Genomic DNA, 26,939 nt, shown 5'->3' on the forward strand with positions numbered 1-26,939 from the left:
TTGAGGTGAAAAAATTCAGTCTATGTCAAGGACCTCATGGTCTCCTAGGAAAGAGAGATGAATAAACAGATGCTCAGTGCATAATGAATGTGAATGGGTACACTGAAGAGGAGACCCAGTGCTGTGTGTGTGTGTGTGTGTGTGTGTGTGTGTGTGTGTGTGTGTGTGTTGAGGGTTGAGGGAATCCAGGCAACTCCCACTCCTTCCAATCAGTGTAGACAGGAGGGTAGGTTGTCAAACCTCTCCCTAGCCTGGGATGTTGTTGGCGCGTCTGCTCCCAAGTCTTCAGGAATGGGGAGGAGAGAAGGATAGAAGCCCCCTCCCCGCCCCCGGGCCAACCTGCCTCCTGCTAGCCGGCCGGGCGCCTTACCGAGTCAGACCACTGGGAGGCTGGGGGAGCCGGGCTGGGCGAGGAGGCGAGCGAGATGGGGGAGCTCTTATTTTGACAGGGGCCTCTCCGGGCTCTGGTATGAAGGCAGAAGGAGGCAGCCAGAGAGCCCCGATGCTTATTCAGGCTGGGGAGAGGAGCCGAGTGGAGGGGCGAGCGAGGCTCCGGCAGCGCAGGGGAGCCCGGAGAGGCGGCGGCGCGCGGCGGAGCCAGTGGCCGGACATGCCCCAGACCCGGGGCCGCTGCACCACAGCCGCCGCCCGGAGCCAGCCGGCCGGACGCCCACACGCCTGGGTCCCCCGGCGCAGCGCCACCCGGGGGCTGCGACCCGGACCCTTGGCGTCCGACCAACAATAAGCGCCCAGACAGCCCCCTCCCCGCCCCGCGCCCGCCGTCCCCGCGGGCCTCGGGGAAAGTGAAAGGAGGAGGCGAAGGAAGGAAGGAAGGAAGAAAGGAAGGAAGGAAGGAAGGAAGGAAGGAAGGAAGGAAGGAAGGAAAGAAGGAAGGAAGGAAGGAAGGGAGGAGGAGCAGGAGCTCGAGCCGTGAGGTTCGGGTCCGAGACCCCAGCCCCGAGCCCCGGGCCCGGCGGGTGTGCGCGCTCTCCCGCCGCTGCCCGGCACCCACGACCATGCTCCGCGGTTGGGAGGCAGGAACCCAGGCGCTCAGCGATCCCCGGATACCTCCCGGGCCGGGCTGGTATTGAGATCAAGGCGTCCAGGATCAAAAGATCACCGCCTGCCCGCCCCGCTCCGCACTTCCAACTGGCGAGCAGGAGGACCCTAGTCCACCCACCGACCCTGACCTGGTCATGGCGTCCAGCTCCGGCCTGGCGTGAGGACCCCCGACCGGCGCGAGGTGAGGGGTGGGCTGGGGCTGAGGGCGAAAGTCATGCCAAGGCCAGCAGAGGCGCGAGGAGGGAGATCCAGTTTGAATTGGGAGGGGGAACACAGTCTGTCTCTTGCCCTCTGGCACGCACCCCCAGGCTGTTTAAGGGGTGGGGGCGCCCCCAGGGTTAGTGGAGGCTACTCTCAGGCTCCCAATCAGGTTGGCAGCCCCAGAGCACAGGGGGAAGGGGTTAGGGGCAGCCTGGGGACCCTGCCACCTTAGCACAGAGAACAAGGCCGGCCTTGGGCCAGCTGGAGCAGCAACCCTGCCCTGGGGGCTTCTGGGAAATGTAGTCCCCCTCCCAGGCTCGCCAACCCCTTGGGTCTCAGCACCCTAGCACTCCTCCCCTGGCTGATGGGAGCCTCCAGAAGGAGGTGCATTGGGATTGAGGATTGCTGGGGGTCACCCTCTGCTCCCAGGCACTGCCTAGAAGCAGCAGGGGCTGTGACTGGAGGAGTCTCCCCTGCCAAGGATTCTTAATGGTGTGGGCTTGGCTGGGGGGTGGGGCAGTCACACAGTTCCTTGGAGGTGTCCCTGCACTGCTCAGGGGACATGGCCCCTGTCTTGGTCTGAAGGAGCCCATTGGGGAGGAATGTGGAGAAGGGAAGTGAGGCTTAGGGCTTCTTGCTTGGCTGGGGTATGTCCTATCCCAGGGTTGCTGAAATTTGGTTTCAGGAGAGCCTGAGGTCTACTCTTCCTTTCTCCCTCTTGGGAGCTGAGAAGGAGAGTGTCCCTCATAGTCTGGGAATCTGGAGGGTGTCTTTCTGGAGCAGCGAAGCCAGGATCAGCTTCTGTCTGTCTGTCCAGCTTCCTTCCTTCCGGGTTTTTCTGACACCCCCTCCTCCCTCCTCCTTCTGTCTGTCTGCTGCTTGGGGTGTGTGTCTGTGTCTGGGGGAGCCTCTGCTGCGGCAGGAAAAGTGTTGCTCTGGGAGAGGTGAGCTGGGCATGTGACTGAGCCCTGGGAAAGGGGCTTGGAGGCCCCCTTGATCTTTGGCCTGGGTTTCCTGTTTTACATAGGAAAGCTGTCTTCGCACTGTATCTGCTGTAACCCTACAGATGCCTTTGGGCAGCTCTCTGAGTGAGACTTCCAGGGTGGGTGGGCTTCCACTCCTCTTCTTCTCCCTCCTCCTCAGCCTCTCCAGGGAGTAGCCACTTCTTTTGGCTGGGGCTGCCTGGCTCCTCTGCTGCCTCCCCAGCTCGGGCTTGACTGCCTTCTCTGGGTCAGGACCACAATTTCATGGCCCCAGGGGAAAAGCACGTTCAGGCCCTGTCTTTCTGGTGTCAGCCTGAGGTGCCTGCTGATAGAAGCCTCAGGACAGGGTGAGAATGAGAGAGGAAGGTGAGGGGCAGGGGGAGTCTGGTGCCAGGAAGGAAGGTGCTTCCTCCCCGAGGTGATCAGGCTCCTTGGCCTTGGAGAACCAGGCCTGAAGGCCAGCCTTCTGGCCACCTCCCTCTAGAGGTTCTCTGCTTACCTGTGTTGCTTCTGATTGGGGATAGGAGGGAGTTAATGTTGGAAAGGGTGCTGGGGAGAGGTAGAATACCTCTAATCTTGGATCCAGAGTAACTCTTGTGCTTGGGGTAGCAGGGGCCCATGGCTGAAGATAGGTTCTGGAGGTCCATATGGAGGTTCAAAATGAGTCTCTAATTACTGGGGCTGAGGGTCAACGTGGGAAGAGATTACAGCATCCTGGAACAGGATCAGTGGTTCGTGGAAATCGAGGACTAGCACAACAGTGGTGATGAGAGACCTAGGGAACTTGCTTACTGAATCTGTGTTGGGCATCCACGACTCTGTTTGGGTAGTTCCTGCCTCCCAACTTCTGGGTACCTGAGAGCCCTGGGTTGGGAACTCTACTTCCACGAATAGACAGGGCAGTAGCCTTCTGGGCAGAGGCCTAGTGGGTGGCAGTGTCGACTCAGCAAGGGCTGGAATGCCTGGCACCTGCTTTAGATTAAAGGAGATGCCTGCAAAGGGGGGCTGCCTGCCTGTGGGGGGAGTGGCTGGGATAGAGCTCCATGGAGCCCAGGAGTAGGGTGGAAGGAAAGAACCAGGGTTGCGGGCAGCAGCAGCTCTGGCAGGAGTGGAGGGAGCCAGCAGTCATCTAGCTCTGCAGCCCCTCCTCCAGGGAGTCTAAGACAGGAGCTGGGGGCACCCCCACACTGCCTCTGGCGCCACAGGCTGAAGTTCTGTCCCAGCGCCCAGGGGGGCAGCTTCGGGGAGCCAGGGTGTCTGCGTGTTCAGTATTCCAGGACTGGAAGAGGCCTGCAAGGAGGTGGAGGCACTTTGGGGTTCTTGTTGCCCTGAGGCCCTGTGTCCTCTTCCTGGGACTCCTTGTTGCTGGTAGTGAGGCACCCCAAGAGCCTGGGCACCCAGGGGTGATGGAGAAATGGCATCCCTTTCTTGTGCCAGGAGCCCTGGGCACTGCCCTGGTGCTGACCTGGGGGAGGAGGCAGAGGGGGATGGCACCGTGGGAAAGTGGGCAGCCGTGGGAGCCAAGCGGGTACAGGCTGGGTGCCGCAGGCAGGGAGCCTCTGCCAGGCCCGCTCTCCCTGGGGTGGGGCTGGCTGTTCCAGGGACTGGCTCAACCTGTTGAGCACCTGGCTGCTCTAGCTTGGCATCTGTACCCCTGCCTGCCAGCCCTGCCAGCTGCCCATCTTTAGCCACACTATGGGGGCTGCCCCCAGGGATCTGGGAAAAGGAGGCTCTGACTGGCCAAGGGGCCAGGATGGGGCTGGTAGAGGCTCCTCCAGGGAAGGCTAAGTTTCCCCAGGTTACATCCTCTAACTACCAGAGCTGGAGCTAGAGCTAGTTGGAGGGCCAAGTAGCCAGAGGCTAGGAGGGGCTAGGTGAAGAAGGCCACAGCTTTAGAGCTCTTGAGGTGCTGCAAGTCACTTGGATGTGCAGCCCTGGAAGCAGCCTGGAGTTACAGCCTGGAATTTCCTCTGCTGGGTGCCAGGGCCAGGCCTCCAGAGCCCCACCCCCAGCCTGGCCTGACCTCCCCTCCCTGGGAGAGAACTGCCGACTTTCCCTGGAGGTTGGGGGAGGGGCAGTAAGGGCATTCTGCTGCCCTGGGAGGAGACGGGTGACTTCCTGGGTGTGGGGTTATGTTGTACTGTCTCAGTCTCCCCAATGGCCCCCGCTCCCCATGGAGAGGGGGATGTCCTGGGGTCCCAGGAAGATGTCCTGCACTCTGCTCCTAGTGTAGGGAGTCCTGGGTCCCATGGAAGATCCCTGACCCCTGCAGGCCTTTGCTGTCCTCCTATACCCTCTGACCCTTTAGCTTTAGGTCCACCTTGGCGCTCTGCTAGCATGTGGGGAAGGGGAGCCAGGGTGCCACTCTGTAGGGAAAAAGGTGATCACCACTGCCCATAAGTGGGGGGAGGGGGCACAGGCAGGGTCCCCCTTCCTCTCTGTCCTGAAGGGAAGGGCGGTCTCCCCTGCCTTCTCACTTTTCCAGTCTGGGGCAGAAGCAGAGGCCTCTCCTTCTTTGCCTCCTTTCCACCCCAGGCCCTCCCTGCTTGGCCCTGGGCCGCCTGGCCCTCCTAACCTTGGTGTCTCTTCTAGTTCCCCTTCCCCAGGGGCTGGGACTCCCTCTGTCCAACCCCCTCCTCCAGTGGGCTGGTGGCCCTACACTGCCCTGTCTTCCCCCTCCCCCTCACTCTGCACCCCCTAGCCTCAACTGGGAATGGCCCTTGAATCCAGCATTTCCAGCATTTCGAAACCAGGATTGTTTTGAAATCCCTGAGTACTTCTCCACCCCCCTCTGACTCCCCTCCTCCCCACTAGCCCAGAATTGATGCTGTGCGTTGCCAGAGTGTGTGTGTGTGTAAGTTTGTGTGCTAGCACGTGGCCATGTGCGTACTACTGTGAGAGTGTATGTGTATGTGTGTGTGTATCCCAGTGTGGGTGTATCTTCTGTCTGTCAGCAGTTCTGTGTGACTGGCCGATGTTCTTTGTATTTCCTGAGCTTTCCTGGGCTGCCTCTGCGAGTTTGGGAGCCTCTATGGGTCTTAAGGAGCCATTCTTGGGGAGTTTGGGGTTATTTTTAGGGGGTATCTTGGATGTGTGTCTTTGGGAGCTTTGTTGGTTTGTGTCTCAGTTGCATGTGTCTGGGAGTATCTCTGAGGAGTGTGTGCGCCCTGAGTTGTGTCTCTTTGATGAGTACTTGTGCCTGTGTGTGCACATGCGTGCGCTCCGCTTCTGTTCCCGCCTCTCTCCTCCTCCCTCGGAACATGTCTGGGGTGTGTAGTCACAGGTCTCTCCGCAGCTCCCTGGGACATGGAGTCCTTTGTCCTTTGATAGGGAGGTTTCCTGGAGTGAGGCCAAGGCTTCTGGCAGTTCTGTGGTCCTTGGAGAGAAAGTGGTGGAGTGGGGAGACTTGGAGATAAACAGTCCCCAGGGTCGGCTCTCTTCTTCTGCCCCTCATGGACACCCAGCACCTTGAGAGATCCCAACACTACCAGTCCACCCTCTTCTTGTCCTGATGATACAATGGTGGCTGTCATAGGGAGGCCCTGCTCGCTCTAAAGGAAAGGGCTGGGGAAAGGGAGTCAACCCTCCGCCCCTGGGGACACTTGCTTCATTGGGAACAAGAAACAGCCAGCCACATTAGACCTGGGAGCTTGATGGCTCATTTAAGATTCAGAAATGTTGACTTCTCTAGACAGCAAAACCAGACAAGACTGTCATATTTCCAGCCTGAGTAGAAGACAGAGGGGCCTGGAATCCTAAGGGGGTGATGTACCACCCCAGAAACATGAGGCGCTTGGAGTGGGGCCAGCTGCCATTGTAGCCTTGATCCTGGGAAGTCCTTGATGTTTAATCTCATTCCTTCCTTCTGCAGTTAGACGATGTTCTACAGGAGGGGAGGTTGCCAAGGGGGCTTTTTTTTTTTTTTGGCCAAAGCAAAAGTGGTGATAGCAAAGTTATGTCTGCATGGGGTGTGGGCACTGGAACCCCTGATATCTCCCTATGACTCAATTTCCCATCCTGGGATCTTAGGCTATAATTGAATGCTTTCCTCTAGAAGCACTTTTGGCAATCAGTGAGGAAGAAAATGGCTGGGGCAGGGGCTGTTTGTTTCAGTCAAGGGCCTGAGGAGACAGCAGCAGGAGATGGGCAGAAGGATAAGCTGTCCCTTTTACATCCCCTCCCCCCAATGGCCTCTGGTCCCAGGATGCAGTGGGAGCGAGGGAGGGAAGGGTAGAGGCACAGGTTGGTACAGTGCTCAGTGACCCAGCAGGGGGAGGGCCTTGGCAAGGAATTTTCAGTTTGTTTCTCAATCTCTGTGTCTGAGACACGCACACACACGTCACTGCAGACACCTTCAGGAGATGAGCCTAGAAAAGTCACCCAGGTGGCGGTAGGGCAGGGCAGTACCAGATGGGGCCATGTGAAACCAGTCTCATTCTGGCAGATGCCCAGTGCTTGCCCCCTAGAACTGAAAGTTGAGCCTAACCGGAGGTCCCCTTCCCAACTCCCCCATCCTGGGCCTGGGAGCAACACAGGCTGGAGAGGGTTAAGTCTGGTTGGCAGGGACACCCCCCCCCCCCCAAGTGCAGTGAGCGAGAGAGGGAGGGGTGGTTAGCAGCTTGCTCTAGTTGGCGTCTCTCCCAGAATTCTTCGGAAAAGAACTCCCCTTTGACCCCCAGTACAAACTGAGCCCAGCCACCAGCCTCCCTCCCGCCTGCCTGCCTGTGGGAGCGTCCCCCAGCCCCCTTCTACTGAACTGCTAAGCCTGATTCTCTCACCCCAGGCCTTCCCAACCAGGCTGTGCCCCCAGGGCTTTGCGTCTTTGAGGGGACCAAGGGTGTAGCCAAGGAGACCACACAGGTACATAGGACCCACGCCATTCTTTTCCCTGACAGTATAACCCTGGGGGTGGCTGGTGCTGGAAGCTGGGGTCCTCAGGCCTCCCCATGTAACCCTCCCCCCAAGGTCCTCAGGCCAGGTCGTGGGAGTCATCTGCCCCTCCTCTCTCCCTGTGGGGCCCAGCTCTGAGGGAGCTCTAGGCATCTTCCAGTGCCTTCTCCTTTCCCGCTTCCAGGATAGGGAGGGGGAGCAGTGTGGTGGGGCAGCTGGGTCAGGCCTGGCTCCCAGCCAATCCACAGAAGTCCTGGAGGGGGGGTGGTGTCCGAGTAGCTCAGAGACTTCCTGGAGCTGCAAGCTGTGTGTATGTGTGTCCATGTTTATGTGGTGTGCCTGTTGGGGGTGGGGCTGGGACTATGGGAGGGACAGGGGCATAGATTGCTGGCCTGGGGCTTCCAGTTGTGACCCTCTCTCCACAGGGAACCCCCATCCCAGACCACACCCTTGAGCCTGAGCCCGACACACATTATTCCTGAGGTGAGAGGTCTGTGTGCTTGTGTGTGTCTCCACAGCCTCCTTGCTGATCTGTCTGCCGTAGCTCCTGCTTGCCTTTTTGTCTTGGGGCCCCTCCTCCTGGCTTTCTGCCCCCATTCCTCTTTTCATTCTCCTCCCCCCCAAGAGGGAGGGCTAACAGCCTTACAACCTGGAACCTGGTAGGGAGTGGGGATGGGGCGGGGCGAGAAGGGTTAAAGGGCCACTCAAGTGAAAGTCCCAGCCTTCTTAGCAGATCCTTTCCCTGGGGTGGGAGGTGGGGAGCTCCTGCCCAGTTACCCCTGGAGGACAAGTACGATTTCCTGGTCATCCCAAGTGCTTGCTCCCCCTTGACAGGGGCTTTGGCCTCAGCTGTGGTTTCTGCCCTGGCCCCTAAACACACACACACACACACACACACCCACCCACCCACCCAAACACACAGGCTCTCTCCCTACTGCCACCCCCCTCCTTCCCTCCCTCCCCTCCTTACTTACTTAGCAACAGCTCCCTGAATTCACAACAAACACACCCCGTAGGCTCCTGGTCTGACTAGGGAAAGCTAGAGAAAGCTGAGGACAGGGAGGAGGCACTTCTAGACTGTCCTCAAGGGAGAGGGGCTTCTAATCCCCCTCCCCCCCTGGAGGCCACTACCCCTCAAGGACAGGGTAGAAGTGGTCATGCTTTCAACTCAGACAATGAAAAAAGTGGGGAGCAGTGACAGGTGTCGCTGAGCAGGTAGGGGGGCAGGGCCTGACTCCACCCCTCACTAGTGAGTCCCACTTGACCTTTGACCCCCACCTGGGAAGTGGGAGGGGCAGCAGACTCCTCTCCAGCCCTTGGGCCTCTCTCAGCAGGGGCCCTGTGCTGCTGTCATGGTAACTTGCCTTACTCCCTCTCCTGACTCTTAGGGACTAGGATGGGTGAGGATATAACAGATTGGGGTGGGCGGGGCTGGGGGGCGCGGCCCCATAACTTTGCTCCCAGAGCACCAGCCTGGCTGGGGGCACCCATGTTAAGGGGGTGGGGCATGGTGCCCTCTTTTTGATCTCTTCCCTGGGCGGGAACTATGGCCTCTAGCTAGGACCTGGTACACATCAGGCACGGAGAGAGTGTGTGCAGAATGAGTGAGGGAAGCACCCCTTCTTTTGTCATAGCGCAGAGGGCTGATACCAGGGTGAATCTGTCTTGTGAAATGGTTGAGAATCCAATTGCTGGAGTGTCTAGGTTCAAATCCTGAGTCTTCTAATTATGGACTGTGTGTGCCTTAGGCAAGTTACTTAACTTCCCTGTGCCTCAGTTTTCTTTTTTTTTTCTGTTTTTTTTTTTTTTTTTTTGTGAGGAGATCAACCCTGAGCTAACATCCAATGCCAATCTTCCTCTTTTTTGCTGAGGAAGATTGGCCCTGGGCTAACATCTTCCTGTGTCCATCTTCCTCCACTTTATATGGGACGCCATCACAGCATGGCTTGACAAGCGGTGCATTGGTACGCGCCCGGGATCTGAACCCGCAAACCCCGGGGCCGCTGAAGCAGAGTGCGCGCACTTACGCTCTGTGCCACCGGGCTGGCCCCCAAGCCTCAGTTTTCTTATCTGTAATGTGGGGATAATAAAAGTACTTTCTTGTAGAGTTGTTCTGAGGATTAAATTAGATAATGCCTGTGAAGCATCCAGGACAGCTCATGGTACAGAGTAAATGCTCAATAAATGTTAGAGTTCCTCCTCATTATTATTAGTCATAGCTCTTCACAGGAACTCTTGACCTCCCAGGGGCTTTAGCAGGGGAAGAATGATGGGGGTGGGAGGAGTGTGGGGGTCGGGAAGAGACAATCTTTCCAGCACTACAGACTCCTAGATTCTAATACCCTTCCAGGCCCACCTTCTTGCTGCCTCAGTGTTCCTGCTGTTGGTGCTGGCTGACATCTTGATTGCAAGTTTGCCAAATAGCCATGGGCCTGGCAAGGGACCTGGAGGACTTAGGATGTGTCTCCCTCCCTGTCTCCCAGCACTTCTCAGGGCTGAGTCCTCCCTCCCCCAGGCTGTTAGCTCAGATCAGCTTCAGCGCCCTCCCACCATCTCATCCCCTGCTGCTCTGTTCCTTCGCCAGGCTGAACAAGACATTCTGTCCTTAAAGAGCTTCAATGGCCTCCTCCTCTCCTTCCTGGCCTGAGGGGTCAGGGACCTTCCTTGGGGAGAAAAGTGGCAGTGTGGAGCTGTGATGTAGATGGCAGCTGTTAGGCCTGCCTCAGGGCCCGGGGTCCGCTGGATTCCCTACACTTTGCCTGGGCATTTTCCCTGAGTGTGGCAGGGCAGTGCCCAGGCGTGTGATATGTATAGAAGCCCACATGGGCATGCTTGGCACCTGCTGCACACAGATGGGCAGGGAGGAGGCATCCTGAAGCCCAGAGGAGGGGTGGGGTCATATTAGCATCCATGGCGTCCAGAGGACACCCCCAGAATCCTTTCCTGGGCCACCTGGGTGACAGTGGGCAGTGCTGGAAAAAGTTCTGCTTCAGCCCTGCGTGCCCTGGGGCAGGGCAGGGGAGAATGCTGAGTGAGGCAGGTGAGCAGGGCTCCTAAAGGCCCTGGGATCAGAGTGGGATGGGGGAGGGGCTGAGGCTTGGAACTTCTGGGTGAGGAGCCCAGGAGTGGGCAGCAGGGATAGGATGTCCACAATGAGGGAGCTGTGCAGACAGGTGGTTTGGATCTTCTGGGGAGTGAATGAATGTCCGGATCTCAGGAGAAAGTTGATTCGATGTGGCAGAAGTGCCTGGGACACCAGAGCTCCTAGGTCTGAGGCCTGGGCTTGGCTAGCACATACGTTCTCTGGCCTGGTACCAGGAGGGGAGGGCTGGAGCACCTGGCTCTACTCGCCACTTCCTTCTGGAACCAGAGGGGACCCCTCCCTTCCATGGGTCTGGGAGTGAGGGCTCAGAGTTGGCCTGGGCCATGCCCCCCTGCTGGGCTGGCCATGCCTCCTGTGCCCAGCCCCTGGGGCCTGTTCCTTGGGCAGGCTGGGGCTATTTTTGGGATTGGGCTGGGGCTCTGGGGCTGGTTTCAGATGTTCCAATGTGAACAGGAGAAAATGGGAACAGATGGCTGGAGGGTTCCAATCAGCGGGTCCTGCTGGGAGCAGGTTATTTTTAGGGCGTTATTAACCCTTTTGGGGCCAGTGGAGCCACCCTGAGGGGGAAGCCCTCTCTGGTTGAGAAGAGAACAGGTCTTCTCCCCGGACCTCTACTTTCCAGAACTGCGTGTCCCATTTGCTCTTTTTCCCCTCTCAGACCCTCTACTCTTTAAAGAGGTCTGTGGCAGGAAAGTGGGCTCCAGGTTCCTTCTATCCCAAACCCTGCAGGGAGACTGCCCAGAGGTCAGGCAGGGAGGGGTGCCTGGTGGAGGGGCGCCTGCAGGCCACTGTTGAAGGGAAACCCCACTTCGCTTGCCTCTTGGGGATTTGAGACACAGACCTGAGGCTAAGAGAGTAGAGAACTGCTCTCCCCCGAGTTCACGCTCTGGGTTTGTGTATGTTGGGAAACCCAGTGATGCCCAGGGGAGTGCAAGCCGAGGGAGGAGAGCAGAGGGAGAGCCAAGTCGTTGTGCTTGGTACCACTAATATGATGCCCATGGATATCTATTATCATCATTCCCTTGGATACTCCAAGGGCAAATATCTGGACAATGCCCACCTTTACCAAATGCCTATGTATTTGGGTGCCATGCAGGGAGTAAAGAAGGGGACATCATGGCCAGAGGTGGTATGTTGAGGATGTCATAGGCATTCTGTTAGATAGTTTCACTGAAGTATCTCACTCTATAAATTTATCCTCATTTTGCAGATGAGGAAACTGAGGCCCAGAGGGACGAAGGGATGGACAAGGTCCTGTGGCTCAGAAGGGGCAAGATGTGATTGGCACCCTGTCTGCCTGACTGCAAACCCATTTCTCATTCTACTGCATCACTCACACATTGCCTGCCAGTGTCCCAACCCCACAGGGCAAGGCTGCCAGGGCACCAGACCTCCTTGGGGAGCAGGTTTTTGGAAGGAGTGTAGGAATGGAGGCCTGGGGGCAGGGGACCCTGCCTGTCATTGCTCTCACAATCCCCTAAGCCCTTCTTGCCTGAGGGTGCCAGGACTGACACCAGAAACCCCATTTGGCCTTCCTGTCTTCCCTGCAGGAGGATCACAGGCATACATCCTGTCTCGTCAGCCCCCACCCCCACCCTGTCCTGGCCTACATGCCCCTGCTTCCTGTAGGGTCATGGCAGTCTGGGTGTCAACGTGGGCAGAGCTCGAGGCCCTCCAGGTGCTGTTGGTGCCAAGAGTTTGGGCCAGGCAGGCGAGGTGAGGGGGCTGGGAGGATGTCTCCGCTGCTGGCAGTACCTGGGGGAGAGAGCAGAGTGGAGGGCAGGCGGCGTTGGGTGAGGTCCCGCCCCGTGGTGCGCTGGCTGTGCCAGCAGTCTGCCCGCACTCCACTCCTCCCACAATGGCCCCATTGTTCCCAGCCGCCAGGCAGTTTGGAGGAGGTTCCTAGGCCACCCCTAACCCGCCCCCCCCCCCCAAACAGGGGCCAGATTAACCCCTTAGAGGACAGAGGCCAGGTGAGGGCCCACAGGGAGCTCCCTGCCCATTCCTCCCTTTTGGGAATCCAGGCTTGGGAAATCACCTTCTACCCACGTGTACCCAACAACAGGGCACCTCCAGAGATTGGGGTCTCCCACAGGGTAGGCAGTAGCATCTAGACCCTCTCCCACCCCCACTGTGGTGCAGGTGCCAGGGGGCAGGAAGTGCCAGTGGGGTGGCAGGCGGAGACCAGATATATTTGGGCCGGTGGGGCTAATTCCAGCCACCACCGCCTGCCCTACTGGCTCCTGAGCTCCTTTCCTTCCTGTGAAACCAGAGCTGGGTTGGGCCTAGCTCAGGATTTCGGTGGATTTAAAGAGGCAGCACCATCCCTGCCAGCCCCACTTCCTCTCCCCCTCCCCAGGTAGGGTCTGGGGCAGAGAGAGGACTGGAAAGCTTCTTGCTCCTCCCCTGCCCTGGGCTAACCCCTGCCCCTTGTTCCAGTGGGGGTACCAGGCGCTTGGCACTCCTCTCTCCCAGAGCTTTGGGCGGGTGGGGTGGGCGGGGGTGGGCTGTGGTTTCCTGTGTTGGCTGTTTGTGCCTGGCCCAGAGTGCCCGCCGCCTGCCTGGCTTCCTGCCCTGTCTTGTTTCCTTGTGCCCCCCACCCTCTTCTCCCCTCCCTCCTGTGGGAGGGAGTAGCCAGGGATTGGGCAGCACCTTGGGGGCACCCCACTGCCAGGAGATGACCACTTCCCAAGGCCTGGCCACACTGGCACTGGCTGAAGGAGCCAAGTGAGGTGACCTCAGGCTTGTCCAGCCAATGCCACTTGTCCCTTTAGCCTTCAGAAGGGACAGTGGGCCCTAGAATGGGCAGAATCTCCCCCAGAAGCACCCTGTTCAAAGACCCCAGACTAGAAAGGTCTGGGGCCAGGAGTTTCCATGTCCCTGCAGAGTTGGGGTTGCCTGACATTATCCTGGGGCTGCAGGTGGGGTGGGGCTGGAAACTCCCAGACAAAAATGGTTGATTTGCATGGTCTCCTTTAGCAGGAGGTGGGGGGAAGTGGGGTGAGCTGCTAGGAACCAGGCTGAGAGGGGAAGGCCCCCAAGCCTGGAAGTCCCCACACAGAGGGTCCTAGAGCAATACCTTGTTTCTTGAACAGACTTCCTGCTGGGCTATGAATCCTTGACCTCCCCACCCAGCTGAGTCACCACCTCAGGAAGAGGAAGTGACCTGGGTGGTAGAGGAGAGTTTCTGGGGACCGAGGAGTCCTGACTTGGGAGAAAGGGGACTTGGGAGCCTGTTGTCTTGGGAGCTGTGTTTCCCTGAGCCAGAGGCCAAGGACCCCACCCCTATTGCTTCCAGCAGGTCCTGTCCTTTCAGCCATTACAGAGGGTCCTAGCAAAATTTCCTCTCCAAAGGTGTCTGCCCACTGCATGTGGAAGTGCCAGCCCTCCCAGCAGTTTTCTCATTGCCTCTTTTAGGTGGTTCTGAGCTAGGCAAGGAGACTGATGGACAGGCTGGTGAACCAAGCAGAGGCTCCGAAGGTGGGGGCAACTGGAAATAGGCAGGTTGCCACTGGTGTGTGAATGCCCATTGTATCTGTGGCAGTTCTGTGTTGAGCAAGGAGCTAGTATGTCACACCTGGAGGCCCTGGACATCCATGGAAGCCTTGCTGGTCTCCCTCCCAGCTGGGGTCAGGCCCACTGTCACCCTTAGGCCACTAGCTCTCCCACCCCCAAGTTGCATGGGGAGGGCAAAAGATCTCAGGCTAATTGTCTCCACAGCCTCCTGGGCTCTGTTCTCTCCGGTATGCTCCTGGCCTTTCTTTTAGGTGACTCGCACCTGCTCCCTGTTTGTGAGCACATGTCACCACTCCCCACCCTACCCCCTAAGAGGGAGCCACAGCCACGTGTTCCCAGAGCCCCTTTCCTTTCACCCATCTCAGGGGCTCCTAGCCTGGTGCTGGGAAGCCCTCTTCACCCACCGTTTGTTTAGAAACTGCACCCACCAGGACTCAGCCCTCCTGCCTCCCATCCTTCCAGGTCTCTTCTGGGGCTGTGTGTAGAGGAGGAGGGGTCTCTGGGAGCTGGGGCCAATTCCTGAGGGATAGATGGGGGGAGGTGTGAGATGGGAAAGTTCTGACTCATCCGTGCTTGACTCAGCTTGCCTTGCGGCTGGGTGGGAGCAAGGGGGGTGGAGTCCTTGAGGGGAGGGCAACTCCAAGATTCTTCTGTGGAGGAATCTTGGCCTGACTGGGACACTCAGGAGGACTCATTTTCCCCTTCCCAAATTATCACAGATGCCAATATTTGAAGCTGTAAACATAGGAGGTAGTGGGTGGCCATTGCCCTGCCCCTGCCCCCTACAGGGGGCTAGGCTCCAAGGCAGGCACGTGGGTAGCCCACCTATCTAGTGCAGGCTTGGATGAGCAGAGGTAACTGGGAGGGGAGGACACTGCAGTGTAGATTTCTTCTACAGGCAGGAATGTGGTCTTGGTGCTGCCACGTACTGGTCACATGACCCAGGGCAAGTCACTTTCTTTTCCCAGGCCTCAGTTTCCTCATTATGAAATGGGGGTAATAATACTGTCCGGGTAGGTGGTAGGTAGTTTTGAGGATCAGTGAGGTGGTGAAGGTGGGAGCCTAAGACCCCTGTCAGCCACAGGCCTGCCCCTAAGCCCAGGGGCCCCTCCAGCTCTTCCCGCCTCAGCTCCAGCCCTTGTGATGCAGAGATGGGGGCTGGCAGCAGGCTGCTTCCCAGCCAGGCCCTGGACTTTGGAACCTTCCCCTGAGGAGCCTCCCTCCCCAGAGACAGAGCTGGAGCAGGGAAGGCCAATGTTCCCCGGGGTTAAGTTAGGGCTAGACTCCCACAGGGTCACTGGTGGGGGCCCCTTCACCCGCAGGTCCCAGCCCAGCCTCCAGCAGCGGGCAGGGAGCAGCGGGGTGTGCACCGGTGTCAGGCTGGGCCTGTCACTAGGACAAGGCTCTTGCCCCAAGACTCCTCTCCTCCTCCACGCCTTACCGGGATCGGCTGGGGGGGTGGGTAGGGCAGGGGGCGGTTGGGCGAGGCTTCTGTGTTTAAGTCTGTTGGTGGTGGTCTATCTATGGCCCTGTGTGTGTGTTTCTCTGTGACTACCAGGCTCAACTTTCTATGGCTCCCTAGTGGCCAGGCCTCAGTCTTTTCATCTGTTCAATGAGTCCGCGCGCTCCCTCTCTGCCCTCTGGCAGCCCCGGTGTCCGCGGGTGCCCCGGGCTGTTTCCGTCGCTCCGGCTCGGGCCAGCGCCTGCCGGGCCCGCCAGCGCACCTCCGCGGGGCCGCCGTGAGCGCGCCTCTAGTTTCCTGGGCTCCGTGCGTGTCTTTGTCTCCCCGTCCACGTGTGGGCTGTGAGTGTGTGTGAGTCCGAGCTCGGGGGCTGGGGGTCTCCGAGCCCGGCCCGGCGGGCCCCTGCGGCGCGCCCAGCCCCTCGCGCCCTGGGCGGTGTGTGTGTCGGGCGGCGCGCCGCGGTCCCGCCGGCTCCCGCTCCCTCGCCTGCCAGCTCGGTGGCTCTCTCGCTCGCTCGCTCTGCCTCTCCGCTTGGGCTCTGCCGAGGGGGGCGGGGTGGGGTGCAGGGGCGGGGGAGGGGAGGCTCCTGCATTCTTGCGGTCGGGGAGGAATCCGAGCCAGCGTTACTGGTCTCCAGAAGAGCCCAGCTGCAGCCCCGGGGCCCCGCCAGGCCTCTCGCTGCCCGCCCGGGCCTGCTGGGATGGGCACGGGCTAGGCCTCGAGCTGGGGGCGGGGCGAGGCATGGCCCCCACCCCCGGGCCCCTCCACGCCGGGGGCGCCCCGGGGCGGGGCGCAGCAATGGGAGCGGGCATGAGGGTTCCCCACCCTGGGTGAGGGGCGTGCCTGGGAGCGGGAGTCCCCCAGGGGGCCAGAGCAGACCTCACAGCCGCCCCCCGCGGGCGCCTTTGCAACTATCCTTTTAGTGAACTCTGCCTCTGCGGCCCGGGGGCCTCGCTAGAGACTGCAAGCTCCCTGAGGGTAAGGTGCGGGAGGGATGGCGATAGGACCGGCCTCTCAGATGAGACCCCACCTAGTAGTCCTTCCTTTCCATTCCCACCCTACCCTATCCAGTTCCCTAGTCCCAGGGCTGTCGGGTCATCCCTTCTCCCCTCCCCTTCCTACACCCCCTCCCCAAGTCACAAGTTTTCTCTTTGGGGCTTGTTGCTGCAGTCCGTGCTCCAGTACCGAGTACCTGGCTGGGCCCTGGGCACGCACAGGGGCCGTAGCCCCACTGTGTGTGGGAGCCATGAGGATCCTGGCTAACAAGACAAGGTGTGTGGGTGTCGTGGAGGGCGGGATGTGTGTGTGTGGAGTGCGGGGAAGGGAAGGGCCCCGTGGTGATGGGGCTGAGCTGTGCTGGCTTGGAGAGCGAGCCTCTCTGGGCACCTGGCTTCCAGGCCACCGGTGGGCTAAAGGGGTGTCAGAATGGGAAGGCCTGCCCCAGCCTTAGTGCCTGAGGACAGAGGGGAATGGCAACCAGCTATGCCTGCTATTCTAGTCCCTTCCAGCCCTTTCCTCTTAAAAACAGCTTGAGCAGACCCCGGCCCACCTTACTGTCAGCCCTCTGTCAGGCCCACCGTCTGGCCCACTGCTGCCCTCTGGGCTCAGTCTAGCTGAGGGTGGGAGCTGGAGAGAGGGGCGGTGCCTGACTCCCTCCCCTTCCCCAGGAGAAGCCGGCAGACAGGGCCAGGCAGCAGCAGCAGGACAGCAGAGCTGAAATAAATCTGAGCTGGTGTGGAATGAGGGGGGATAAATATCCTCTCCCGTGATGTGATCTTTCCAGCGGCTATTAATAGGTCTCCGGGGAGGGGGAGGCGGTGGGGGGAGCGGGCTGGAGCTTAAAGGGCCCGCAGCCTGGGCTGCCGGAATCCTTGGCTTCGAGCTGCACTCCAGTTTGTTCAACACACCACTCCCCTCCCCCTTCCTCCTGCTCCTGCCTGCCCGCCAGGCCTGCCGGTAGACCCTCTCCAGGCTTGCCGCCCCTGCTCTGGGAGTTGTCTGGACCAGTGGGTACCACTCTGATGTGCTTTTCCGCACTTCCACAAGGGAATGGGGCTGGGACATGAGCAGAGACCCTCAGGTCCTGTGCCCCTTCCGTACTGGTGTTGGGACACATGGAAGTTGAGGTTGGGGACCTTGGAAGGAGTTTGGAGACAGAAAACCCTAGAAGAGAGGATGCCTAAGTGTTGGTCAGGTGCTAGTAGAGGCAGGTTGCCATGGAGGCTTGCAGTCTGAAGGATGCTGGGGTTGGGGGGTTGGTGGATTCTGCCAAAACAAGGCCCCTGGTTTTCATTTGAATTGTGGGGACTGGGGAGTTGAAGGGGGTTGCCTCATCTTTGCTCCCCAAGGTAGAGAAGGGCATCAGCTCTTGTCTGAGGAGCCGTGGCGGGAGGTAGGGAATAGTTGGTGGTCTTAAGATGCCGCTCAACCCCCACCTCCCCCACCATTAGGTGAAGCTGGATGGGGCAGTTAAAATCCAGGCATGCTAAGCCCCTAGCAAGAATAACTTTTCATGTCTCTTCCACCTTCTCCCAGGTTACCCCACCCCAGGAGGAGAGAAGCTCCAGGGAGCCCGCCGCTGTCCCCTCGCGGCCACTGCCCCCCTGCCCCAGCCAAGCCAATGCACCCAGAAAATAAGTTGACCAATCATGGCAAGACAGGGAATGGCGGGGCCCAATCCCAGCACCAGAATGTGAACCAAGGACCCACCTGCAACCTGGGCTCGAAGGGCGTGGGGGCGGGGAACCATGGGGCCAAGGCCAACCAGATCTCACCTAGCAACTCAAGTCTGAAGAACCCCCAGGCAGGGGTGCCCCCTTTCAGCTCGCTCAAGGGCAAAGTGAAGAGGGAGCGGAGTGTCTCTGTGGACTCTGGAGAGCAGCGAGAGGCTGGGACCCCGTCCCTGGATTCAGAGGCCAAAGGTACCCCGTTTCCTGATCCCCACGACCCCAGCATCTTACACAGTCCAAGGCTCAAACTTACTGGGAGACCATCTTTGTGTCCCCCTTGCCTAATCATCTTCCCTTGCTCCTCTCCAGCATTTGTCGCAGGAGCCCTTTCTCTTACTCCCATTCTCTCTGCCAACCTGGTCATTCTCTCAGGATTGGTTGGGGTTGGCCAGGGTAGGGATTTCTCATCCTTAGGTGCCACCCATGGAGGGGCCACACAGAGTGATGGGGCTTACGGTCAGTCTCATTCCTCTCCTGCTTTCCCACCAGAGCCCCCAGAGCTGGAGAGGGAGGTGCTCTGGGGTAAGGAGCAGACCCACACACCTCCCAGGAACCTCCTGGTATCCGGGCTGGTGGGAGCTGTTGAGCAGGCACTGGGGCCTGCAAGAGTAGCAGCGGCTTCCCCCTCCCGCCCCCCCCAGCCCTAATTAGAACCAGTTGTGGTTGGGGATTATGCTGTGCTTGGTGCTGGGTGGGGGAGGGGAGACAGGCAGCAGGGCTATAGAGAGAAATCAGAAACAAATGGTGGTGTGGTGGGGGCCAAGGGCTGGCAAAGTGCCCACAGTGGCCTGGGCAGTGCCCTCTGGGGTGGGACATCTGGGAGAATGGTCCTGGGAGGGACCCTGGGTGTGGGAGGACAAGGCCTCTGGATACTCGCTCTGACCCCTGCCTGCCTCCGTCCTGCCTGGGCAGAGGTGGCACCCCGGAGTAAGCGGCGTTGTGTGCTGGAGCGGAAGCAGCCATACAGTGGGGACGAATGGTGCTCAGGACCGGACAGCGAGGAGGACGACAAGCCCATTGGGGCCACCCACAGTGAGTGCCCATCGATGCCAGGATGCTGTGGCCCATGGTGTCCCCAGGGGATGGCTGCCCTGAGGGAGCCTCCTACTCCTTGCCTAGGGCCTTAGAGGGCTGAGCCTGGGCAAGGAGCAAGGGTCAGGAGCCCAGGCTCCTTCTCTCCCATCCCACCTCTCAGACTCAGGCCCTCCCTGCACTGTGACAGCCAGCCCTTGCCTTTCAGGTGCTCAGTGGCCCCCCCTCTCCCTAGGGACCCAGGTGGGGTGGGTGAACCTCAGGTGGCCTTTCCCGGCCACACCAGCTACACCTCCTCCCATGAATTCCTGGCCTATGCTGCCACCTACTGGCCAGTGGAGGGAGGGCGGCGAGGATCCAGCATCACTGGGAGCCTGACAGTTGGCTCTGCAGTGCAAAGCCATGCTAAGCCTGGGTGTGAGCTGACACTGGCTGTCTCTGGCGCCCTTCCCCTAACCTCAAATTGACTCCTGGCAGGTGCCGGGAGGCCGTCATCAGGACGAGGAGTGGGTGTGTGTGGACACCCACTCCTCTCCTTCTTTTGATCAGTGTGCATGTGGGCCTTGCACAAGTGATGGGGAGAACCAGATACGCCCTTGCCCTTGGGAAGCCCGTACACATTTATTTGGTGCTTTCCCTCAAAGCTGACATATGTCTGGGGGGAGAAACAACTTAATGCATAAGGAACTAGCCAGAGAATGTTAAGTTGGGAACTTCTTGAAGGCCGGGACCATTAAAAGAAGGAATAAAAAAATATGCTGGCTACTTTGCTGCTTTGTCTTATTTAATCCTTACAACAACCCTGTGAGGTAGGTATTATTGCCGTGCCCAGTGCGGAGGAGGAAACAGACTCAGCAGATGTTTGTGGAATGAGCGCACCATGTCCGTGGAGGTGGTGCATGGGATCCAATACTGAAGCCTCTGCAGCTGGCTGGGACTTTAAAGGTCATCTCGTCCCAGGTCCCTGCCAGGGGACTGACTGGCCATCCATGAGCCCCTGGCTGAACCCTTTAGTGATAGTTGGGGGTGCTCGCTGCCTCCCAGGACAGACCCCCCCCCCGCCCCCCGCTGTATACTTTTATAACATTAGACTGCACCATTGTAGAAACATTGGCAGACGTGGGGAAATACAAAAAAGAAATTGCTAACTTCCCATACTCAATACGAAGGCAATCATTGTGATTGTGTTGGTTGTCCTGCCGTAGCTTCTCAAAGAGTCCTCAATTGTGGGGCAGTATAACAGAGGTGAATAGCACAGACTCTGGTCAGACCACCTTGGTTTGTATCCTGGGTCTTCCACTTATTATTTGTGTAAATTTGGGGAAGGGCCTCGGTTTCCTTATCTATAAAAATAATATTTACCTGTGTGAGGAGTTAATACATGTAACACACTTAGAACAGTGTTAGCTTTTATTATTGTTCTTATTGTACTAGAAAGTTCCTCATTGAAATAAAGCCTGCCTCCCTCCCCATAACTTGTACCCAGGAGTCCTAACTCTGTGTGCTGAGGATGCTCCTTCCTCTTCCCCAGGGCAGCCCTCACACATTGAGGTTGGCTCTGAAGTGCCCCTCAAACTTTTGGCTCTGTTATTCTATGTACAATTGGAGAGACAGGGGCCAGAGCAGGGACACTAGGAGGTAGGAGTGTGAGAGAAGATTTATGCGAGGAGGGGAGCCTCATCCTGGGCCCCGGGGGAAGGTGGCCGCTGCCCTGGCTCAAGGCAGGCAACTTCAGGCAGTTCACCTCATACACCTACTGTCTGCAGGCCAGGCACTTAGACTTGGTTTTCCTGACATGGGAATGGGTCCATCCACTCCCCTAAATGCATTAATAACCAATTGTAGATCTTTTCTAGGGGAGGACTTAGAGTCAGGTTTGTGACTGTAGAAAAAAACCTGTCTTGGTGCTGAGGGTGGCCAGTCTACCCTGGGAGTGAACCTAGTATGTCAGCCTTTTCTAATTCTCTCTGTTTTCCAAACAGTTTTTTAGTTTGTAAGATAATTCTGAACTTGCTGTGAAAATAGATTTCCCTGACCTGTCCGCTGTGCAGGGCGGGAGTTCGTGTTTCCATTTTACAGGTGAAGGAACTGAGGCGTAGAGGGACACAGTGTCTTGTTCATAAGGTCACAAAATCAGTTAGTGGTGGGGCTAGAATGAAAACCACTCATCGTTTGAATCATCAATTTGTGAAACCTCTTTGCCATCTCCCCTCACCTGGTCAGTGTGTGAACACACACACACACAGACCATAGTGCGAGGGGTCAGAGCAGGGCTAAGAGCAGGGCTTTGCAGTCCCTGCCTGGGTCAAGCGCTGGCTTTGCACTGACTGGCTGTGTCACCTTGGGTGAGTAACCTCATCCCTCTGAGGCTCGGTTTCCTCCCCTGTAAAATGGAGTGTATGACACCTCCTCCCAGGGATGCGGTGATCAGATGAAATTGCATCCATAAGTGTCCATCGGAATGCCAGGCACGTGGGACCCTGTTTGTCACGATCACATTTTCCCTCTCCCTCCTCTCCACATAGCCACCGTGATTTCCATCCTGGTCAGAGACTGTTTAGGGCAAGTAAGTGTGGAAACCATGCTACTGAAAACACCAGATTGTGGCGGCAAGTGGCCCTGTGGGCACGAACTGTAAAGCAGTGAGGCTCTCTGTCCCTGGGCATCTCTGGGAGGGGGCCATAGGGGGTGCCTGGTTCTCCTTTCTGAATCTGGGCTGCTTAAGCTCTTTTCCTCCCTTCTCTCATGCAGGTTGTAATGTAGCAGACCCAGCCATGGCGGCCCCACAGCTGGGTCCCAGCCAAGCCGCCCAACTGCCCCTCAGTGAGAGCAGTGCACCAGGCCCCCCGCACGGGCCTCCACCAGGCCTTCGGCCTGATGCCCCCGGAGGTGGGGGCGGAGGTGTCCCTGGAAAGCCTCCTTCACAGTTCGTCTATGTCTTCACCACCCACCTGGCCAACACGTAAGTGCCTCAGGGGAGGCCAAGCCTGCTCCTCTACCCAGCATCCCTCAGCCTGGGGTCCTGAGTGAGCGTGTGCAGGGGGCCAGGGTTGGGTTGGATTGGGTGAGGGCGAGGGCGAGGGCTCCCTCCTGCCCACCTCTCTGAGCTGTTTGTGCCTAATCCTCTGGTGCAGGGCCGCAGAGGCAGTGCTCCAGGGCCGGGCCGACTCCATCCTTGCCTACCATCAGCAGAATGTGCCCCGGGCCAAGCTTGACCAGGTGAGTGTGGAGCCCAGCCCAGGCGTGGTGCCTCTGTGAACGGCTGAGTTGGCTGGTGCGTCCCCTTACCTGTCTCACTCTCTGCCTGTGTTCTCTTGTAGGCCCCTAAAGTGCCACCCACCCCAGAACCGCTACCCCTGAGCACACCATCAGCAGGCACCCCGCAGTCCCAGCCAGCTCCACTGCCGCCGCCACCACCCCCTGCCCCTGGCAGTGCCCCCCCTGCTCTGCCTTCGGAGGGGCCTCCTGAGGACGCCAATCAGGACCTGACGCCCAACTCAGTGGGAGCTGCCAGCACAGGTGGTGGGACGGGGGGCACCCACCCTAACACCCCTACGGCTGCCACCACCACCAACCCACTGCCTCCTGGAGGAGACCCCAGCAGTGCCCCTGGCCCTGCCCTGCTGGGGGAGACAGCCCTCTCAGGAAATGGGCAGCGGAGCCTGGTGGGCTCTGAGGGTCTGTCTAAGGAGCAGCTGGAGCATCGGGAGCGTTCCCTCCAGACCCTGCGAGACATTGAGCGGCTGTTGCTCCGCAGCGGGGAGACCGAGCCCTTCCTCAAGGGGCCCCCGGGAGGAGCAGGTGAGGGGGGACCACCAGCACAAGCCCCTCCTGCCCCCCAGCAGCCACCCGCACCCCCTCCTGGCGGGCTGAAGAAGTACGAGGAGCCCTTGCAGTCCATGATTTCGCAGACACAGAGCCTAGGGGGCCCCCCGCTGGAGCATGAAGTGCCTGGGCACCCCCCGGGCGGGGACATGGGACAGCAGATGAACCTGATGATGCAGAGGCTGGGCCAGGACAGCCTGACGCCTGAGCAGGTGGCCTGGCGCAAGCTACAGGAAGAGTACTATGAGGAGAAACGGCGGAAGGAGGAGCAGATTGGGCTGCATGGGGGCCGCCCTCTGCAGGACATGATGGGCATGGGGGGCATGATGGTGAGGGGGCCACCCCCTCCCTATCATAGCAAGCCTGGGGATCAGTGGCCACCTGGAATGGGTGCACAGCTGCGGGGGCCCATGGATGTCCAAGATCCCATGCAGCTCCGGGGTGGACCTCCCTTCCCTGGCCCTCGTTTCCCAGGCAGCCAGATGCAGCGGGTGCCTGGGTTTGGAGGCATGCAGGGTATACCCATGGAGGTGCCCATGAATGCCATGCAGAGGCCTGTGAGGCCAGGCATGGGCTGGACCGAAGACTTGCCCCCCATGGGAGGGCCCAGCAATTTTGCCCAGAATGCCGTGCCCTACCCAGGTGGGCAAGGTGAAGCAGAGCGGTTCATGACTCCTCGGGTTCGAGAAGAGCTGCTGCGGCACCAGCTGCTGGAGAAGCGGTCGATGGGCATGCAGCGCCCCCTCAGCATGGCAGGCAGTGGCCTGGGGCAGGGCATGGAGATGGAACGGATGATGCAGGCGCACCGGCAGATAGATCCGGCCATGTTCTCCGGGCAAATAGCTAGTGGCGAGGGCCTGGCAGGCACTCCTATGGGCATGGAGTTCGGTGGAGGTCGGGGCCTCCTGAGTCCCCCAATGGGGCAGTCTGGGCTGAGGGAGGTGGACCCACCCATGGGGCCAGGCAACCTCAACATGAACATGAATGTGAACATGAACATGAACATGAACCTGAATGTGCAGATGACCCCACAGCAGCAGATGCTGATGTCGCAGAAGATGCGGGGCCCTGGGGACATGATGGGGCCGCAGGGCCTCAGTCCTGAGGAGATGGCCCGGGTGCGGGCCCAGAACAGCAGTGGCATGATGGGCGGCCAGCAGAAGATGCTTATGCCTTCACAGTTTCCTAACCAGGGCCAGCAGGGGTTCTCTGGGGGCCAGGGACCCTACCAAGCCATGCCCCAGGACATGGGCAATACCCAGGACATGTTCAGCCCTGACCAGAGCTCAATGCCCATGGGCAGTGTGGGTACCACTCGGCTCAGCCACATGCCTCTGCCCCCTGCATCCAATCCTCCTCCCGGGTCTGTGCATTCGGCCCCAAGCCGGGGGCTGGGCCGACGGCCTTCAGACCTCACCATCAGTATTAATCAGATGGGCTCGCCAGGCATGGGGCACCTGAAGTCGCCCACCCTTAGCCAGGTGCATTCACCCCTGGTCACCTCGCCCTCCGCCAACCTCAAGTCACCCCAGACTCCCTCACAGATGGTGCCCTTGCCTTCGGCCAACCCACCAGGACCTCTCAAGTCGCCCCAGGTCCTCAGCTCCTCCCTCAGTGTCCGTTCGCCCACTGGCTCACCCAGCAGGCTCAAGTCTCCCTCTATGGCGGTGCCTTCTCCAGGTTGGGTTGCCTCACCCAAGACAGCCATGCCCAGCCCTGGGGTCCCCCAGAACAAACAGCCGCCTCTCAACATGAACTCTTCCACCACCCTGGGCAATATGGAACAGGGTGAGTCAGCTGGGCCGGGCAAGGGGGCATTGGACTCTGGCACTGGGAGCCTGCCAGGTGGGTGTGTTCATGCTGGGGCAGGGGCGTGAGTTAAGGCATCGGTACTGGGACCCAGAGGTGGATGGCTCTGCCTGAGGGGCAGATGTTGGCAGCTGTGAGTGGGCTCTCGCTGGATCACCATGTTAATCTCCCAGGCATTTTAAGGGGGCACACTTGGGGTCTCCTCACTGCCCAGGGCCCTGAGGTTGCAGAAGTTGCTTGAAGATGGGTGGGCTGTAGTGATAATGAGGGGCCTGTGCTGAGTGGGACATCTGAGTAGAGGTGTGTCTGGAGGAGTCAGATGGAGATTTGGGGGCTGACCTTTTCCTAAACCCCCAATGTGACCAGCCCAATTCATCTTCCCCACCCAGTCACCCCATGCTTTCTCTGTCTCCCCCGTTCTGTAGGTGCCCTGCCGCCTAGCGGCCCCCGGAGCAGCTCCTCAGCACCTCCCGCCAACCCTCCCAGCAGCCTCATGAACCCCAGCCTGCCATTCACTTCCTCCCCAGACCCCACGCCTTCCCAGAACCCCCTGTCACTGATGATGTCCCAGATGTCCAAGTACGCCATGCCCAGCTCCACCCCGCTCTACCACAATGCCATCAAGACCATCGCCACCTCAGACGACGAGCTGCTGCCCGACCGGCCCCTGCTCGCCCCACCACCACCACCGCAGGGCTCCGGGCCAGGTGCGAGGACAGGAAGGGGGCCACAGGGAGAAGAGCTGATGTGCGCACCGGGAATGGGAAGAGTTGCCATGGCCAGCAATTGCCCCTGTGGTCATGCTGGCGTTTATATGCTTCCAAAGGGCCCTGGGAGTGGGGGTGTGATATCCCGGGACACAGTTCCCACCTGTAGTCATTGAGTGAAACCCAGCCCAGGGCACTCGAGTGGTCTTTTGAACATCCAATGATGTGTCCATGGCAAACTGGGCCAGAACTTGGGTCTCTTGATTTCTAACCTAAGTGCCTCAAGTCCCTTCCCTTGCAGCCAGAAGAGGCCACTGGTGAAAGCCCTCACCCCTGGCACCAGCCTGGCTGGGGAATGGGGAAGGACTCAGTTCTGCACCCTCCCCCAGCTGGGTGCACACAATTCCTGACTCCCTTTCCCTCTTTCCCTGCAGGGATCAGCAATAACCAGCCCAACCAGATGCACCTGAACTCAGCTGCTGCCCAGAGCCCCATGGGCATGAACCTGCCAGGCCAGCAGCCCCTGTCCCATGAGCCCCCGCCTACCATGTTGCCCTCCCCCACCCCTCTGGGCTCCAACATTCCACTGCACCCCAATGCACAGGGGACAGGAGGGCCCCCTCAAAACTCGATGATGATGGCACCAGGGGGCCCAGACTCCCTGAATGCCCCCTGTGGTCCTGTGCCCAGCTCCTCCCAGATGATGCCCTTCCCCCCTCGGCTGCAGCAGCCCCATGGTGCCATGGCCCCCAGTGGGGGTGGGGGTCCTGGCCTGCAGCAGCACTACCCTGCAGGCATGCCCTTGCCCCCAGAGGACCTGCCCAGCCAGCCGCCAGGCCCCTTGCCCCCCCAGCAGCACCTGATGGGCAAAAGCATGGCTGGGCGCATGGGCGATGCATACCCGCCAGGTGTGCTCCCTGGGGTGGCTTCAGTGCTGAACGACCCCGAGCTGAGCGAGGTGATCCGGCCCACCCCGACGGGGATCCCTGAGTTCGACTTGTCGAGGATCATTCCCTCTGAGAAGCCAAGCAGCACCCTTCAGTACTTCCCCAAGAGTGAGAACCAGCCCCCCAAGGCCCAGCCCCCCAATCTGCATCTCATGAACCTGCAAAACATGATGGCGGAGCAGACTCCCTCCCGGCCCCCCAACCTCCCGGGCCAGCAGGGTGTCCAGCGGGGGCTCAACATGTCCATGTGCCACCCGGGACAGATGTCCTTGCTGGGCAGGACAGGTGTGCCCCCACAGCAGGGCATGGTGCCCCACGGCCTGCACCAGGGGGTCATGTCCCCTCCACAAGGCCTCATGACCCAGCAGAATTTCATGCTGATGAAGCAACGGGGCGTGGGGGGCGAGGTCTACAGCCAGCCCCCCCATATGCTCTCCCCACAGGGCTCCCTCATGGGCCCCCCGCCCCAGCAGAACCTCATGGTGTCCCACCCCCTGCGGCAGCGCAGTGTGTCTCTGGACAGCCAGATGGGCTACCTCCCGGCACCGGGCAGCATGGCCAACCTGCCCTTCTAGCAGTCCCCCTTGGGGGCTGGAGCTGGGGCAATATTGCAAATATGATAACCTTAAAAAAGTTTCTTCCCCTCCAGTGTTGGGATGGCCTGGGTCAAGGG

The 26,939-nt window shown here is 59.5% G+C and overlaps 1 protein-coding gene across 7 annotated transcripts; it reads left to right on the top strand.

The window, feature by feature from the left end:
* Nucleotides 1-408: 408 nt before the first annotated feature.
* BCL9L (BCL9 like) lies at nucleotides 409-26,939 on the top strand. 7 transcript variants are annotated; one of them, XM_058545060.1, is made up of 10 exons: nucleotides 409-1,243; nucleotides 7,562-7,619; nucleotides 16,388-16,489; nucleotides 17,753-18,138; nucleotides 18,859-18,978; nucleotides 21,730-21,940; nucleotides 22,113-22,197; nucleotides 22,299-24,591; nucleotides 25,038-25,319; nucleotides 25,754-26,939. In XM_058545060.1, exons 3-10 carry the CDS (start codon nucleotides 16,464-16,466, stop codon nucleotides 26,839-26,841), a joined length of 4,491 nt encoding a protein of 1,496 aa, XP_058401043.1. In that variant the 5' UTR covers nucleotides 409-1,243; nucleotides 7,562-7,619; nucleotides 16,388-16,463; the 3' UTR covers nucleotides 26,842-26,939. The 7 variants fall into 7 exon arrangements, with proteins under 7 accessions (XP_058401043.1, XP_058401048.1, XP_058401044.1 ...); XM_058545062.1 differs by lacking the exon at nucleotides 409-1,243 and adding an exon at nucleotides 1,474-7,106; XM_058545065.1 differs by lacking the exon at nucleotides 16,388-16,489.

This window comes from Diceros bicornis, chromosome 7 (genome assembly GCF_020826845.1).
Source record: "Diceros bicornis minor isolate mBicDic1 chromosome 7, mDicBic1.mat.cur, whole genome shotgun sequence".
Classification (NCBI taxonomy): domain Eukaryota; kingdom Metazoa; phylum Chordata; class Mammalia; order Perissodactyla; family Rhinocerotidae; genus Diceros; species Diceros bicornis.

What these genes read in the sequence shown, in the direction of transcription:
- BCL9L (XM_058545058.1), top strand. Translation starts at nt 16,212, where the DNA reads ATGGCGATAGGACCGGCCTCTCAGATGAGACCCCACCTAGTAGTCCTT. An exon ending in ATCCTGGCTAACAAGACAAG is followed by an intron (nt 16,490 to 17,752) that starts GTGTGTGGGTGT and finishes ACCTTCTCCCAG; the next exon opens with GTTACCCCACCCCAGGAGGA. An exon ending in CCTGGGCAATATGGAACAGG is followed by an intron (nt 24,592 to 25,037) that starts GTGAGTCAGCTG and finishes CCCGTTCTGTAG; the next exon opens with GTGCCCTGCCGCCTAGCGGC.